The sequence below is a fragment of the Schistocerca serialis genome, chromosome 2 (assembly GCF_023864345.2).
Source record: "Schistocerca serialis cubense isolate TAMUIC-IGC-003099 chromosome 2, iqSchSeri2.2, whole genome shotgun sequence".
NCBI lineage: Eukaryota > Metazoa > Arthropoda > Insecta > Orthoptera > Acrididae > Schistocerca > Schistocerca serialis.
In genome coordinates, this window is record NC_064639.1 from 187,818,420 (window position 1) to 187,837,290 (window position 18,871).

The 18,871-nt window shown below is 42.3% G+C and overlaps 2 protein-coding genes across 26 annotated transcripts in view; one reads left to right on the plus strand and one right to left on the minus strand.

Annotated features, from left to right (window-relative positions):
• LOC126456897 (proline-rich protein 2-like) overlaps positions 1–18,871 on the minus strand; it is a 739,962-nt gene that overhangs the window by 91,332 nt on the left and 629,759 nt on the right. The window lies entirely within an intron of this gene.
• Positions 13,462–14,995, plus strand: LOC126456910 (proline-rich protein 2-like). The gene is made up of 2 exons (XM_050092831.1): positions 13,462–13,511; positions 14,538–14,995. Exons 1-2 carry the CDS (start codon positions 13,473–13,475, stop codon positions 14,829–14,831), a joined length of 333 nt encoding a protein of 110 aa, XP_049948788.1. The 5' UTR covers positions 13,462–13,472; the 3' UTR covers positions 14,832–14,995.

Below are 18,871 nucleotides of genomic sequence, written 5' to 3' on the forward strand. Positions count from 1 at the left end.
TGGCCCCCCTGGCCCACCAACCGGATGTCCTGATCCAACAGGTCAACCTACAGGAGGTCCTGAACCAACTGGCCCACCTGGTACACCAACTGGAGGTCCTGAACCAACAGGTCAACCTACTGGAGTTCCAGAACCAACTGGCCCACCAGGCTCACCAACTGGCGGTCCTGAACCAACAGGGAACCTACTGGAGGTCCAGAACTAACTGGTGAACCTCAGCCTACTGGCCCACCAGGGCCACCTTACAGGGGAACCTGATGGTTTTTTGCGCGGTGTGTTCTGAGGATTCTGCATTAGTACAACTCTTAAGATATCAGCAGTTTTGGTCCGTGCCATTTGTGATGAACAGTTTCAGAATTTACCGATGAAAATCACGATAAATCGTTGTACATCTCACTGTAAATTTCCTTCTCATTAAAGTAGCAATAAAAATCTCCATCAGTACTCAGTATTTTCATGTGCTGTGAACTGTACAAAGAACCCATTTGGGCTGGCCGAAGTGGCCGTGCGGTTAAAGGCACTGCAGTCTGGAACCGCAAGACCGCTATGGTCGCAGGTTCGAATCCTGCCTCGGGCATGGATGTTTGTGGTGTCCTTAGGTTAGTTAGGTTTAACTAGTTCTAAGTTCTAGGGGACTAATGACCTCAGCAGTTGAGTCCCATAGTGCTCAGAGCCATTTGAACCATTTTGAACCCATTTGGTAAATAACAAAAGCTGTAACTACCAAGGGTCCAGTGTTAGTTTTGGGTTAGTTTCGTTGATGCCAGGTCTCCCTCCCCCCCCTCTCCTCTCCAGGCAGTGAAAGTACATGCCTCCCTCTGCTGCCTCTGTCATTGTTAGAGGGCCAGTGTGAAATAATTTTAATATTGTGGCCAGTAGCCATGCATGAGAGTTGCTGGTAGAGTATGCAAATAAATATAATAACCGACCCACTCCATGAATTGCCAGGGGAAGGTAATACATGCCTTCTAGCTAGAGACTGCCACCAATACTAAGATGCTTCTATACATATTATCATGATCAAACGGCTGGCTTTGCTGATGCATTGTACTGGTGCACTGCATAAAAACAGGTAACTTCTGACATAGATCATGGTCATGTGTAATTCTTTTAAAATTAGTCTTATTTCAGCACGCGGTTTGTATATTACAGTTGCATCCGACTGTAACGACAACAACATCTTGGCGACAGACTACCAGAGCCATAAAATACGGCCACGCCTCCCGTGATTGGCTTGTCACAACGCTGAGAACGTGCCCCTGTACTGGCTAGAATTCAACTCTGATGTATGTTCCAGAATGATGGCTAATCTGCACGAATACACCTCATTGCGTTGATAGGGCATCCCCAATGTATGCCGACACGCTTGAGTGAAGATTATCCTCGACAAATCAACAACTGACATTCACAGACGCCGCCCATAACTTGACACACACCTTCACAGACGCCGCCCTTTACTTGACACACACGCAGTAAGGGCCTAGTGTACCAGCATCTGTAGCAAAGCTGAAGCCTTAAACGCTCAGCTGACCTCTATCATCACACAAAGTACGTGTCTAAACAGCACAACTCTCTGCCCTCTCTACCCTCTGTAGGGGATACTAAAGACCATAGTCGATCAGTCCAAAGAGGCAGCATGAAGCGGTAAGATCGACAAGGATGACGGAAGGAAAAATTTACTGCGATTTGCATTAAAATGCTTTGAGATGAAGCGGCCATTTGGATGCACGTTACGTGTTTCGGCATTCCGTCAGTTTCGAAGACTATAAAATACAAAAAATGGTATCAGAAGATATGAAAGTATGTTACTTTACACCACTGATGAGAGATAGAGTATGACAAGTAGCATATAGCTGTCTAGCTTATTGCCATTATGTCAATCACATAAAATTGTTCATTAGATACATTGTATCACCCGACAATTGTCAACTGCTACAAAGGGACAAATTGGAAGAAAAGGGGAATAAACTTCTAGGTGACAATGGATACGTGGCACATACAGCATATATTTGATTACAACTACGTTTGCATCGTTACACTGAATAAAACAATATCATCAGTAAGCAATTCACAGAAGTCACCTTATAATGATTTACAAAAAGAAATTTCTTTACAAAACGATGTGTAACATATCTTTTGAGTGGTCGAAAGTATTACGTTGGAGGAACACGCTGAGTGGCGCTAAGGTACATGAGGCCAACAGTCTGTTATCAAACAATTGTTTTTTGACAACATAAAAATTATTGGTATCAGTAAAACTTAATAAACATCATTTTATAAAAAATCACGAAGTCTAGAAATACCAGCTGAGGCATGAGCATGAGGCATGTAGCATTCACTAATAAGGAACAGGAGTCACCCATGCATTGCTATTTCCGTCACTGAGAACGCATGTAGGTCTATACAGGAAATTCAAACAAGTTGGGAAGACGGAATCTTGGAACCCAATACATCAATTCAATCAACAGTATATGGGAACAATCCCAAGTTGCCTGATGTAGCTGGAACTCATTAACCTTCATGCATCAGTGTAATTAAAGCCCCATCGAAAATAAAATTATACAAAAAACAGCTCAATATAATTGCATTGGCAATTGTGCTACCTTACATAACTTGTTCCCTTTTACTTATGTTACTTGTCACAACTATTTTTATTCTTTTTTGTTTGGTGCACAAGATGAGTAAATGTCAAACTATTTACTACACATATAGTGGCAAGTGCTCTTATTGGTAATGGGAGGCCGATGGAGCGTTCATAAGCTGCTACTCAGCGCTTGACGCTGCACAAGTTGAAAACTCCTGAAAACAGCGCTACTGTAGTTGCTTCACAACGCTTTCGCGTTATTGTATTAAGTTGTCATTTTATAAACATTTGTGCTCACGGGAGTACAAACAGTATTACAAAATTTTTCAATACTCCGGGATTAATCTTGTTTACCTTGCACCAGCCCCATTCCTTTAATTGCGTTATGGCATTTTACAGTGTTGGTTATTCACAGAAAACAGTTTTATGGTCACAGAACCACGAAAGATCATATGTACGTTATTTTACCAGTGCCGATTCTAACCATTTCGCTTCCGACCCTCAACTAACGTCTATAATTTTAATTTTTACTAATTTGCAATTGTCGTACGTACAGTTAGAGCCTATGGTTTGTTATATAGCTCCATCTATTTATGTAAGAACTTTTTTAATTCCTTGAGAAAAAAGAAAAAAAATGATGATATGCAATAAAAGTAAAAGGGAACAAGTTACGTAAGGTAACACAGTTGCCAGTGTGCCATTAGCAGTAAAGCTAAACTTGTTTTCACATGATTGTATTTTGGATGCCACTTTAGTTAAACTCATATTACAGTGTGCCTTATCAGATTCTTGAATTTCCTCTATAGACTAGAAGCATATGCTCTCATTGGTGTAAATAGCAATGCATAGGTGCCACTATCCTGAGTGAAAGTGAAGAAGAATTAAATGATCTGCTGAACGGAATGAACAGTCTAATGAGTACACAGTATGGTTTGAGAGTAAATCGGAGAAAGACGAAGGTAATGAGAAGTAGTAGAAATGAGAACAGCGATAAACTTAACATCAGGATTGATGGTCACGAAGTCAATGAAGTTAAGGAATTCTGCTACCTAGGCAGTAAAATAACCAATGACGGACGGAGCGAGGAGGACATCAAAAGCAGACTCGCTATAGCAAAAAAGGCATTTCTGGCCAAGAGAAGTCTGCTAATATCAAATACCGGCCTTAATTTGAGGAAGAAATTTCTGAGGATGTACGTCTGGAGTACAGCATTGTATGGTAGTGAAACATGGACTGTGGGAAAACCGGAACAGAAGAGAATCGAAGCATTTGAGATGTGGTGCTATAGACGAATGTTGAAAATTAGGTGGACTGATTAGGTAAGGAATGAGGAGGTTCTACGCAGAATCGGAGAGGAAAGGAATATGTGGAAAACACTGATAAGGAGAAGGGACAGGATGATAGGACATCTGCTAAGACATGAGGGAATGACTTCCATGGTACTAGAGGGAGCTGGTATTTATTGACTTAGTGAATTCTTATAAAATGATATTTATAAACTTTTACTGATGCTAGTAATTTTTATGCTGTGAGTTGTCCAAAAGAAAAAAAAATATTGTTTGATAACAAACTGTTAGCATAGTGTACCCTAGCGCCATTCAGCGTGTTCTTCCAACGTACTATTTTCGACCACTCTGAGGATCTTTCACACAATGTTTTGTAAAGAAATACTTTTTGTGAAACATTGGAAAATGATTTCCGTGAATTCTTTACAAATGAAATTGTTTTATACGATTTAACGATGAAACTGTATTTGCAATCAAATATATGCAGCGTTTACCACGTATCCGGTGGCACCTAGCGATTTACTCCACTTGGCCTCCTTTGTCCCTTTGTAGCAGTTTGCACACGTCTCGTAATTGAGAATGTTAACGAAATACAATGAATCTGATGAACAATTTTATGTGATTGACATAGCGCTGGTAAGCTATTATGCCCTATGCTACTCGTCATACTGTGTCTCTTATCAATGGTGAATTGTAACATACTTTCATACCTTCTGATACTTGCCGTTGGTGGGGAGGCTTGCGTGCCTCGGCGATACAGATAGCTGTACCGTAGGTGCAACCACAAAGGAGCGATATCTGTTGAGAGGCCAGACAAACGTGTGGTTCCTGAAGAGGAGCAGCAGCCTTTTCAGTAGTTGCAGAGGCAACAGTCTGGATGATTGACTGATCTGGCCTTGTGACATTAACAAAAACGGCCTAGCTGTGCTGGTACTGTGAACAGCTGAAAGCAAGGGGAAACGACAGCCGTAATTTTTCTTGAATGCATGCAGCTTTACTGTATGGTTAAATTTAGGTAAAATAGTCCCCCATTCGCATCTCCAATCGGAGACTACTCAGGAGGACGTCGTTATCAGCATAAAAGGAAACTGGCGTTCTACAGATAGGAGCGTGGAATATCAGATCCCTTAATTGGGCAGGTAGTTTAGAAAAATTAAAAAGAGAAATGGATAGCTTAAAGTTACGTAAGTGGGAATAAGTGAAGTTTGGTGGAAGGAGGAACAAGACTTCTGGTTAGGTGAATACAGGGTTATAAATACAAAATCAAATATGGGTAATGCAGGAGCAGGTTTAATAATGTATAAAAAAATAGGAACGTTGGTAAGCTACTACGATCAGCATAGTGAATGCATTACTGTAGCCATTGTAACAAAGATAGACACGAAGCCCACACCTACCACAGTAGTACAAGTATATATGCCAACTAGCTCCGCAGATGACGAAGAGATTGAAGAAATGTATGGTGAAATAAAAGAAATTATTCTGATGGTGAAGGGAGATGAAACTTTAATAGCCATGAGGGACTGGAATTCGATAGTAGGGAAAGAAAGAGATGGAAAAGTGGTAGGTGAATATGGAATGGGAGTAAGGAATGAAAGACGAAGCCGCCTGGTAGAATTTTGCACAGAGCATAGCTTAATCATAGCGAACACATGGTTTAAGAATCATGAAAGAAGATTGTATACGTGGAAGAGGCCTGGAGGCACTGGAAGGTTTCAGACAGATTATATAATGGTAAGACAGAGATTAAGGAACCAGGTTTCAAATTGTAAGACATTTCCAGGAGCATATGTGGACTCTGATCACAATCTATTGCTTATGAACTACAGATTAAAATTGAAGAAACTGCAAAAAGGAAGGAATTTTAAGAGATGGGACCTGGATAAACTGAAAGAACCAGAGGTTGTAGAGAGCTTCAGAGAGAGCACTAGGGAACAATTGACGAGAACGGGGGAAAGAAATACAGTAGAAGAAGAATGGGTAGCTATGAAATAGTGAAGGCAACAGAGGATCAAGTAGGTAAGAAGACGAGGGCTAGTAGAAATCGTTGGGTAACAGAAGAGAAATTGAATTTAGTTGATGAAAGGAGAAAATATACAAATGCAGTAAACGACGCAGGCAAAAAGGAATACGAACGTCTCAAAAATGAGAGCGATAGGAAGTGCAAGATGGCTAAGCAGGGATGGCCAGAGGACAAATGTAAGGATGTAGAGGTATATATCTCTAGGGGTAAGGTAGATACTGCCTACATGACAATTAAAGACACCTTTGGAGAAATGAGAACCACCTGTATGAATATCAAGTGCGCGGTTGGAAAACCAGTGCTAAGAAACGAAGGGAAAGCCAAAAGGTCGAAGGAGTATAAAGAGGGTCCATACTAGGGCGATGTACTTGAGGACAATATTATGGAAATGGAAGAGGACGTAGATGAAGATGAATGTGAGATATGATGCTGCATGAAGAATTTAACAGAGCATTGAGAGACCTAAGTCGAAACAAGGCCCTGGGAGTAGACAACATTCCATTAGAACTACTGATAGCCTTGCGAGAGCCAGCCATGACGAAGATGTAAGAGACAGACGAAATACCTTCCGACTTCAAGAAAAATAAATAATTCCAATGCCGAAGAAAGCAGGTGTGGACAGGTATGAAAATTACCGAACTATAAGTTTGATAAGCCACGGTTGCAAAACACTACCACGAATTCTTAACCGGTGAATGGAAAAACTGGTAGATGCCGACCTCGGGGAAGTTGGAACACGTCAGGCAATACTGACCCTATGACTTATCTTAGGAGACAGATTAAGGAAAGGCAAACCTACATTTCTAGCATTTGTAGACTTAGAGAAAGCTTTTGACAATGGTGACTGGAATACTCTCTTCCAAATTCTGAAGGTGGCAGGGGTGAAATACAGGGAGTGAAATGCTATTTCCAATTTGTACAGAAACCAGATGGCAGTTGTAAGAGTCGAGGGGTATGAAGGGTAAGCAGTGGTTGGGAAGGGCGTGAGACAGGGTTGTAGCCTATCCTCAATGTTACTCAGTCTTTATGTTGAGCAAGCAGTAAAGGAAACAAAAGAAAAATTTGGAGTAGGAACAAAATCTATTAAGAAGACATAAAAACTTGGAGGTTTGCTGATGACGTTCTAATTCTGTCAGAGATAGTGAAGGATCTGGATGAGCAATTGAACGGAATGGAAAGTGTCTTGACGGGAGAACGTAAGATGAACATCAAGAAAAGCAAAATGAGGATAATGGAATGTAGTCGAATTGAATCAGGTGGTGCTGTGGGACTTAGATTACCAAATGAGACACTTAAAGTAGTAGATGAGTTTTGCTATTTGGGGAGCAAAATAACTGATGATGGTCGAAGTAGAGAGGATATAAAATGTGGCTGGTTATGGCAAGAAAAGCGTTTCTGAAGAAGAGAAATTTGTTAACATCGAGTATAGATTTAAGTGTCAGTAAGTCTTGTCTGAAAGTGTTTGTATGGAGTGTAGCCATGTATGGAAGTGAAACATGGACAATAAATAGTTTAGACAAGAAGAAAATAGAAGCTTTCGAAATGTGGTGCTACAGGAGAACGCTGAACATTAGATAGGCAACTAATGAGGAGGTACTGCATACTTTTGGGGAGAAGAGGAATTTGTGGCTCAACTTGACTAGAAGAAGGAATCAGTTGGTAGGATATGTTCTGAGACATCAAGGGATCACCAGTTTAGTATTGGAGGGCAGCGTGGAGGTAAAAATCGTAGAGGAAAATCAACATATGAATACGCTAAGCAGATTCAGACGAATATAGGTTGCTGTAGTTACTTGGAGATGAAGAGGATTGCACGGGATAGAGTAGCATGGAGAGCTGCATCAAAGCAGTCTCCGGACTGAAGCCACAACAACAACAGCCTTCGCAACTGACGGAATGTCGAAATGTGTAAGATGTTTTTGGGAATACTAAAAGTGTGGCTAGACATAAGAGAAGTTATTAAACGCAACGATTGTTAGCGCACAGCTCAGTCCTGCCCTTCTCAAACAGAAACAGGAAGAGAGGACGGGGAACCATTTTTCCTAAGGATCCAGTTTCTTTACCAATTTCATTTGGCTGATATATGTTCTAACAATCTTGCACTGGATGCATTCTGGACTAGGAATGTGGCTGGATAACGTACTTTGGTCACTTCATACAGACACAAGTAATGGGGCATCATCTCAGATGTAAAGCCGGCCACGTGTGGCCGAGCGGCTCTAGGCGCTTCAGTCTGGAACCGCGAACCGCTACGGTCGCAGGTTCGAATCCTGCCTCGGGCATGGATGTGTGTGATGTCCTTATATTAGTTAGGTTTAAGTACTTCTAAGTTCTAGGGGGCTGATGACCTCAGATGTTAAGTCCCATAGTGTTCAGAGCCATTTTTTTTTCAGATGTAATCTTTTCCGTGTCCTTACTCGGCACTCAAACTTTTCTTTAGATAAACCAAATTGCCCACTCTCAGACTGATGGGACGCCTGCCTACCCCTGTTATATCCAGCAGCCTCCTTCCCACGCGCTCCAAAAATATTGTTTCCAGCTGCTTCCCAGTTTCGCTTACTCATCCCTCGGATTGTCCCAGCACAAAATTCGTTCATCTAATCAGACGAAAATTCCCGCGGGTATTCTTCTCGTTCAAATGTACAGCCTAAGATATCGACAGCCTGGTTGTCACTCGCCCTAAAATGCCAGAACTCAGAATAAAACGCAGATATGCAGACTGCTCACCTCGATAGTATACCCAGCGTTTATGTACGTACAAAAAGTCATGACAATGCTTGATTTTCTGTCTCAAATAAGAAAGAACTAGCCTCCAAATAAATCCTAAATCTCTCGACGGCAAACAAGACTGTCAGCCCTTCCAGTTCATTAACTGAATACCTTATTTCCGCCTCAGATAAAACTTGAAGCGTACGTATGGGCTTCCTGTCGCTCAGAAACTACTGAAGCAGAAGTGCTGCGGTTTCAGAACTTAATGCATCAGTTTGTAATATAAATTCGTGTTCAATGTTAGTGACTCCCGAGACCGGGCATTAGCTAGAGCTATTTTCGGAGTAATCAAATGAAGTCTATTGGGATTCTCGCCAAATAAACGTTTATACTTTTCATTTTAGGTGATTAGGTGGTGCGAGCAGCTGTGCAAAATTCAGCACAAATTTGCCAAAAAAATTCACCATCCTGACGAACCAAACTATATCTGTTATACTTCTAGGAATGGAAACCAGCAGTGCTGTAAGAGTTCACTGTCCTTCTGAAACTACAGCAGAATGCTGATTTGTGGTATATCAATAAAAAAATGCAGCTTCATCCCTTGGGCATATATAATTGTAAAGCATACTGCCAACTCTACTTTGCTGCATCTGTAATGTAATGTAAAGTATGCAAATATCTAAAGTGTCTGCTTATCTTCTACATCTCTCACGTCTGAAGTATCATGTAAACTAATGTGTGTTACTACATGTCACAGTAGTAACATGTATCATTACTGGACCACTTAGCAGATGTAACAAATGTGCTAAAGAGACTGTATACACTATGTCTGCCACTAACTGAGATCATGCAGTTCTTTTTATTTTGCCTTTTATTTGCTGAATGTTTTAAGCATATTCTATTGGGAATGGAGGTTTAGAAACGTATCTTTTTCACATAATCTCCAATGCAGTGTATACCCATGAACCGTTCATTTTTGTCAAGAACACAAACATGTGATGACTGGCCATTAGTATTTGTGTTCCCAATTCGAGTCTAGAATTTTCCATTTACCTGCTTTTAACCCTTAACCCGAAACATCTCAGAAATGTGCGTAACTAGAAACATGCGGTCTCTCAGACCACCTAATATTTTATATCACAGAACTCCACATAAGTTGGCAGAAATCAAGTAAATAGTCAGTTAATTCATGTTATAAGTAAATTTAATACTTTTCAACCCATAGAAACACTTTGTTATTTAAATTATATAAAATAAACACGAAATATCACAAGTACGTGCAGTCATTCAGTGTCAGATTTCATATGATTTTCACCACTGTTATACCAACAATATATATTTCTAAATATAAATAAAGTATTGCAGAAAATGTATAAAGATAATAATCAACTGAACTGACATATTAAATCATATTTCTTTTGCACAGTTGACACATATATTTATGCTACATTTCAGGCAAACTGGGTGACCACATTTAACGCACTTATAAGCCGTTTTCCTCTTCTTGGACGCAGGGCGCTTCGTACACGTCTTCCTTTTGTTCTCCCTATCAATTGGTATGCCTTCGCTTGATTACTGAGTGTCTCCAGAACTTTGTGGATCATTTTCTTGATATTTATAGGTAAATTTTTAATTTCCTCGCGTCTTCTTAGATATGGCTCTATCAGCTTCATGGCCAAACCTTTGGTGAATTTGAGACGAGTTAGCACAAATACAGAAGAAAACTGTTTACGCAAGTGATGTTTACAAGTGTGTAAAAGACTGCCATTGGCCAGTGCCTTGTACGTCTTTTTGACGAATAACTGGCACATTTGATGTCAAGCAATCTACTCCAGATTTCGTTGCATTGCAGTAACGAATAATTTCTGACTTATTTTTTATGGTATCATTTTCAGTGGAATGATGCATTGAACACACAAGAATTACTGTCTTGTTTCTCTTAGGAACAAATGAAACCAGTGTTGTATTCTCAGAGAATCCATATAACGCTGACCCAACTGGGCTACTTTTATCAGCCAAAAACTCTTGGGGAATTTCGCGTTTGCTCTTTCTGACCGTTCCTATGTATGTTAGCCCTCTCTTTCTCAGCTCAGGAATGAGTTTTGTAGGTGCAAACCAGTTGTCAGTGGTAATGTTTCTGTAACCTCTTTCTATTGGCCTGCACAGACGTAAAATAACCTGAGCTGGTTTGGCAAGCTTTATCTCTTCTTCTGTGAACCTTTACCTGAATATATGTAGGCACTGAAGAGGTAAGCGCTTCCAGAGTCTGCCAGGTACATAATTTTTGTGCCGTATTTGGTTGGTTCGTTAGGCATACAAACTCCGAATGGACATTTTCCCCTGAATGGTACTAAAATTTCATCCACTATAATGTTGTCTTCTGCACAGTATAATTGCAGGGAATTGAAAATGAATTTCTCAAAAATATTTGTATTGCAGCTGCGCGATCTGACTTCTTCCTTTCATCTCTGGTAGTCGCATCGTCAAGTCTCAGGCTGCTTAGAAGTATTTCAAAGCGCTTTGCCAACATTGTCACCGCAAATATAGGGCAGCCGGTCAAATCGTTTTCGAAAAGAGACAACATATCATCCTGAGAAGATTTGAATGTTGATGTCATCATTAGAAGGCCTATGAAAGATTTGATTTCAACGTTGTCAGTATCTCTGTAATTGGATGGATTAGTTGTTTCCTGCAACTTTGCCTTATTGTATTCAGTTTCACGTTTGTGTCTAAAACTATTTCATCTATCATGTCATCATCGAATAAATTCTTCCATATTTGAGAATTAGTAGGACTTTGTCCCAAACTTCGACTTTTTGCTGTTAGGCCACGTATTAATCCTTCCAGAATTTTGTGCTCTGGTGTACTTCTCGTTCTAACAGGCTGAGAACGTTCCAACTGGACATTATTTTTACCGTAAAAGTACTGTGTTTGTTGTGAGGTATTATCTGTAGTATAGACTGCTACAGGCTCTTCTTCCAATAAAACATTTTATTCACTGGTATCACTCTCTGTTTCATGGTGACTATCACTTATCACGAAATCTGGATAATCATCAGAATCGTCAAATGTGTCGTCGTCGATCCCATTTTCCTCTTCATCTAAGTCCCGTAACTGGGCTTCCACCCAAGCTTCCAAATCTGGATTAGCTGTAAATATGTTACTCTTCTTAGGGAGTAGATTCATGTTATACCTTAAACATGACATAAATTCACTCATAGAGGAAGACGCTATAAAATAACAGCCACTGACAGTAGAATATGTGGTAAATGGAAACATGCGGTCTATTGGACCTACCAAATTCTTGTACGTTAATACGACACATGCGGTATCTCAGGTACACAACTAGGCGCATTCCTCTAAAGAATACTCTGTATGTCTTCACTGAAGAAATAAAACTGATTGTTGACTGATTGATAATGAATATTAGAAGTGCGGCTCAAGGAAAAGGGGAATAATTAAATTTACAAACACGAAGGTAAGAGTGTTGGAGCTGGAGTATAGCGTACCTAAGAATGTCTGACGTTCCCTTGCTCGATGTTTTAATGTAATGTCTGACTAAACAACCTATTAAGGAATGCGTGCCAAAACCGCCATGTGCAGTTTCCGGCTTTTCTACTGGTTTGTTGTAGGGAAACATCAGGTTGTGTTGTGTGTAGCTCTTTTAAATATGACGAGTTCTACACATGTAAGTGTTATATCATATGGTAAAACTGTTTGAGGGTTATTGTTAATTCTTCAGTCAAAGACTTTTATTGTGAGTTAAATGTTGGATATTTTGAAAACTAGTTACAGAATGTCTAGATGAATAAATCAGACTTCCTCGGTCGGGCACCATCTTGTTTATGGAAATGGAAGATGGTCTGCAATCATGAAACATGTGATATTTGAAAATTGACTAAGATTCTTTAATCTATCAACAATTTTCCATGTTTCAAAAATGGAAATTTGTTTTATAACCCTGTAGCTTCTATTACCAAATGTTTTCAACTTGTACCTGGTTCTTGATGACACTTCTTCTTGATTTCAGTTTCTCTTAATTGGTGTGTTGTATAGTACCAACATAAGACGTAGATTATTAAAGACAGTAATAACAAGATTATGTCTACTGCAGCACATTTCAATCTGAATATATTTCTTCCTAGGTACGTGACTTTGTTGTACCTTGGGACTTTTTTCCAAATTTGGAAAAAACTTTCTTTGCCAGAGTAATTTTTACAGTTTCAGAAAAGAAAGCAGTACACATAAGTGACTGCTGTCATTTCAAAACCGAATAAAAGAATATAAAACGCTTCAAATTGCAGGGCTGGCTAGAGGCCAAAGTCTGAATAGAGTTCCAACTGCAACACTCTCCTCTACTGTAACACACAGACCAGGCAATCCACTTTTGCATGAAATGAAGTATTTATGACTGTATGAGTGTTGAGCTACGTATTAACAGTAGGTTGCTGTGGCGCGTTAGGTTAGGCCACGACTGCCTGGAAAACGATTATACAAAGTTTTTCCAGGTTGAATCTTCAAGTGTTCTCCAATTAATCAATGTGAGACGTCCTCCCAATTCGTAACATAAACGTAACAACTAACTCATCATTGTTGGATTTTACTTTCCGAAAGAAGCATTTTTTGACGCTTTTGAGAACCAGGAATTTGCAGTTATCTGTGGAAAAATAAGCGACAGTATGCTATTCAGTTCGTCGCAGCTGTGGTCTGTAGCCTTGTGATACAACCAGAAAGTCCATTGTCTAACTTGGGTTGCGGTCTCTGTTCGGTTCCTTTGTTGAAGTCACGGAATCACGAATACTCCACATCACGCGTTGGCCAGCCTTATAAAAGCTTTGTGGCCCGCGCTCACCTCAGCACTTCCATCACCATGAGGGCGACAGTGGCAGCTCTCGTCCTGTGTCTTGTGGTGAGTACTGCGGGCTGAAGATTGTTAAAATTCAAATAGAAATTTGCGCTTCATATACCATTACTACAACATTCACGTCTACATCCTATCTACAGACGGATGTAGACGTAAGGATGATTATTTATTGGTACTGATTTTTGTGCTCATAACATTCTGTTCTAGCATATAAAAGAGAAAACTTTATTGTGATACGCATTTGTGGACACTGTAGTAATTCACATATCAGCACGTGAAGCCAGTCTACACTTTATTTTTTCGATGAGAAAGTGAAGCTCCATCAAACCGACTGTAGGTTGTCAGTTCGCAGTGGGAGCGAGCGCAGAGGTTGAGATATTGGGGTATCAGTTCGGGAGAATGGCGTTCAAATTCCTCGCTGACCATCCACGTTTTGCTTTAGCTTTTACCCCTGAACCACTTAAAACATATGCCAATCTAATTCCTTTCATAAAATACGGAGGATTCCCATGAAAATGTGAGGTTGTTCCTCGTCTCTAATGATCCGATAGCAACAAGTTGTTAATCTTTAATCTTCTTTCCTTCTTCCTCAGTTCGTGTATGTGCCCTCGACGAATAATATTTAGAATAATGATACCGAAGTAACATTTTGCGATATGTATATCAGATTGTTGCTGCAAATCCCACAAGAAGACATAACTGGATATTTTTGCACTTCCTCGTTACTCAACTCGTCTGTAAAATGTTTGCAACTGATGCAGTTTGATGGGACTAGCGAAGCTTTCATACTAGTTACTTCTCTGCTTCGGCACATGACAGTCCTCTACGATATTCGTCATATCCGCTATAAGTCTATGCTCCCTAGAGGTCCAAGAGACATTCAACAGTTCTTGAGTAAGAGTACATTTCTCTGTATACCAAATAGCGAGAAAACCTATGTGGCTCATGTCATGTAGCTAGTACATACTAGCAACTGCAACTTTGTCGAATACTGTTGCATTCATACTGTTGCTATCAACTCATCCAAAAGAGAATGCAAGATGTACTACATAGCACACCACTGCACTACAGGTGGCAGCATGCCGCAGCCAGGAGACTCCACCTGGCCCTCCTGGACCAACTGAAGGGCCACAACCAACTGGACCACCTGGCCCACCAACTGGAGGTCCTGAACCAACTGGTCCACCAGGCACACCTACTGGAGGTCCTGAACCAACTGGACCACCTACTGGGGGTCCTCAACCAACTGGACCACCAGGCACACCTACTGGGGGTCCTGAACCAACTGGAGGACCCCAGCCAACTGGTGAACCACAGCCTACAGGCCCACCAGGGCCACCATCTGGGGGGCTTTGGGTTTTTTGACTTGGTGGACTCTGATGGTTGACATTATTGCATCTGTGAAATATCTAAAGAGTTCAGACTTGATATTTACAATTAACTGGATCTGACTTCACTGATGGAAGTGTTCTATGAACCGCTTTGTAAAATTTTTTGTCATTAAATGAGCATCTAAAAATCTCCATAAATGTTTCCATCTTCTGTAAACTGTACCGAATAACGTATTGATTCGAAAACTGTAACTCCTCTGCAGGATAATGAGTTTGAGATCAAGGCCAAATTAACATAGACGTAGGAGAAGTTTTATGATTCATGCAGAACTTTTCTGTGTAAGTTCAGAATGTGCTCTATGTTGTCAAGTCTACTAATTCCTCATTGAGTGTGCAATTCGCCTCCTGGGCTTTCAATCCAAAGATATATAAGCGTGGCATTCCATTGTACCCGTTATAGATGTCTTTTTTGGTAGAATGAGTGAGAAAACAGTTTTGTGTGATGTCTATTGGAGTATTATGCAAGTGGTATTTTAGAGACAATAACTGGCAGCTAGCACCAATGATGAAACAACACTGCACTGAACAGTCGTCAGAAATCTTCTTGAAGTATACTTCTGCTTCATTTTACCTACGTGGGTTATGGTAGAGACCCTGATATTGGGTATGAGGTAAGTATGTTAGATAACTACTCAGGAAATGTCATCACCAGCAGTGACTCCATCACCTCTGACCTTTCATGTGTACTTGGGAGTAGGTACCGTCTATTTTGAAATATATTTTTATGCATCTCAGTAACACATGTAGGTATGGCAGCGCATCCAGAGGCTTAATAATGGCTTCTGATATTCTTTAGTATTTTAATTTTCTTAATGAAGAATTGAAATTTTTCTGAATTAAGACTATTATGATATGTAGCCACAACAGGAGAGTGGCTGATACATGTAAATAAGTAGTGGTATAACCCAGAATAATGTCAAGTTATCAGGCGCGAGCAACTCATTTAGAAAATAATAATACCTGCACGAATACAGTTACAAGTACGTTGTGCTTTTGTCTAACCACATGTGGAGGGATAACTACTAGAAGTGCAATCCACCCACAGTACTGGCGAATTTTCTATCTTCTTTCACGGGCTGTAAATACACTCCTGGAAATGGAAAAAAGAACACATTGACACCGGTGTGTCAGACCCACCATACTTGCTCCGGACACTGCGAGAGGGCTGTACAAGCAATGATCACACGCACGGCACAGCGGACACACCAGGAACCGGGGTGTTGGCCGTCGAATGGCGCTAGCTGCGCAGCATTTGTGCACCGCCGCCGTCAGTGTCAGCCAGTTTGCCGTGGCATACGGAGCTCCATCGCAGTCTTTAACACTGGTAGCATGCCGCGACAGCGTGGACGTGAATCGTATGTGCAGTTGACGGACTTTGAGCGAGGGCGTATAGTGGGCATGCGGGAGGCCGGGTGGACGTACCGCCGAATTGCTCAACACGTGGGGCGTGAGGTCTCCACAGTACATCGATGTTGTCGCCAGTGGTCGGCGGAAGGTGCACGTGCCCGTCGACCTGGGACCGGACCGCAGCGACGCACAGATGCACACCAAGACCGAAGGATCCTACGCAGTGCCGTAGGGGACCGCACCGCCACTTCCCAGCAAATTAGGGACACTGTTGCTCCTGGGGTATCGGTGAGGACCATTCGCAACCGTCTCCATGAAGCTGGGCTACGGTCCCGCACACCGTTAGGCCGTCTTCCGCTCACGCCCCAACATCGTGTAGCCCGCCTCCAGTGGTGTCGCGACAGGCGTGAATGGAAGGACGAATGGAGACGTGTCGTCTTCAGCGATGAGAGTCGCTTCTGCCATGGTGCCAATGATGGTCGTATGCGTGTTTGGCGCCGTGCAGGTGAGCGCCACAATGAGGACTGCATACGACCGAGGCACACAGGGCCAACACCCGGCATCATGGTGTGGGGAGCGATCTCCTACACTGGCCGTACACCACTGGTGATCGTCGAGGGGACACTGAATAGTGCAAGGTACACCCAAACCGTCATCGAACCCATCGTTCTACCATTCCTAGACCGGCAAGGGAACTTGCTGTTCCAACAGGACAATGCACGTCCGCATGTATCCCGTGCCACCCAACGTGCTCTAGAAGGTGTAAGTCAACTACCCTGGCCAGCAAGATCTCCGGATCTGTCCCCCATTGAGCATGTTTGGGACTGGATGAAGCGTCGTCTCACGCGGTCTGCACGTCCAGCACGAACGCTGGTCCAACTGAGGCGCCAGGTGGAAATGGCATGGCAAGCCGTTCCACAGGACTACATCCAGCATCTCTACGATCGTCTCCATGGGAGAATAGCAGCCTGCATTGCTGCGAAAGGTGGATATACACTGTACTAGTGCCGACATTGTGCATGCTCTGTTGCCTGTATCTATGTGCCTGTGGTTCTGTCAGTGTGATCATGTGATGTATCTGACCCCAGGAATGTGTCAATAAAGTTTCCCCTTCCTGGGACAATGAATTTACGGTGTTCTTATTTCAATTTCCAGGAGTGTATCAAGGACAGGGCTGACAAATACAGTTTATATGTAAGGGGGGTGTAAACTCTGTGGGTATCAGCAGCAGATTGGTGGCAATGTGTGGCGAGTGTGCACCGAGACGAAAACTGCTCTTGCAACATGACATAGCTCGCCGCCTTATGAGTCGGAAAACAACAGCTGCCGTCGCTAAAATTGGGTTCCAGGTACTGCCACATCTACCGTATTTACCTGACTTGGCTTCTTTACTTTAGTAGTCCCTCGTCGAAACACATTCCTGTTGTCTGTCGCCCCCACTGAAAGGAGAGCTGCTCGCAGTTCCTAGATATCTCAAATAAGATGTCCGTGCAGAGGTTTCTTCATAGCCCCTAGTAGTTGGAAATAAGAAAAGGTCGAGCCAGGGGAACACGGGCATCACGTAGTAGATCTGTCATACGCCAACCCAACATGAACTCCATGCTGCCTGTGGCCGCCACGCATCACGATGCAGAACTCCATCTGATTGACGGCAGTGAGGAGATTGGTTGGGCCGCACTTGCGGTTGGCGGCGAAATTAAAAGCGACGACGGTGGCGCCAGACACAAGCACTCAGCGCATCATCCCCAGTTACGTTCATTCCATAATGTAGTGTCAGATATTACGACATATTGGGATGGGGGGGGGTGGGGGAGGTGCGGATGCATCACTCATGCGGGAACAGGAGACACGTCTGTAGCTTCACTCCTGCATGCGAAAATGTTCCCACACTAAGGAGATACAGAGAGACAGGAACTGACGATGACAAGCCTCGCTCAGGCCGCCCAAGGGCTGCTACTGCAGTAGCTGACCGCTACCTACGGATTATGTCTCTGAGGAACCCTAACAGCAACCCACCATGGTGAATAATGCTTTTCGTGCAGGCACAGGACGTCGTGTTACGACTCAAACTGTGCGCAATATGCTGCATGATGCGCAAATTCATTCTCGGCGTCCATAGTGTGGTCCATCTTTGCAACCACAACACAATGCAGCTCGGTACAGATGGGTCCAATAATATCCCGAATGGACAGCTCACCGATGGGAGTCGCATATGCCTTCAACTTGACAGTTGTCGGAGACGTGTTTGGAGGCAACCCGGTCAGGCTGAACGCCTTAGACACACTGTCCAGCGAGTGCTGCAAGGTTGAGGTTCCCTGCTGTTTTGGGGTGGCGTTATGTGAGGCCGACGTACGCCGCTGGTGGTCATGGAAAGTGCCGTAATGGAAAGCGCCGTAACGGCTGTACGATATGTGAATGGCATCCTTCGACCGACTGTACGAGTTTATGATTATGTACAGTTTTCCGCAAATGTTGTATATATGTAGTTGTTTTCAACTGGAGTTCCATCCCACTTCCCTGGGATACGCCTGAAGTTTCTTGAAGTTTTATCGTTGTTTTTCTGCCATGCTGCGTCCCCCCTACCAAGAAATTCTGTACCCAGTCACAAATTTCATTTGATACCCCATGTGATCGTATTTTTGTTAATAGACGTAAGCGTGATAGTGA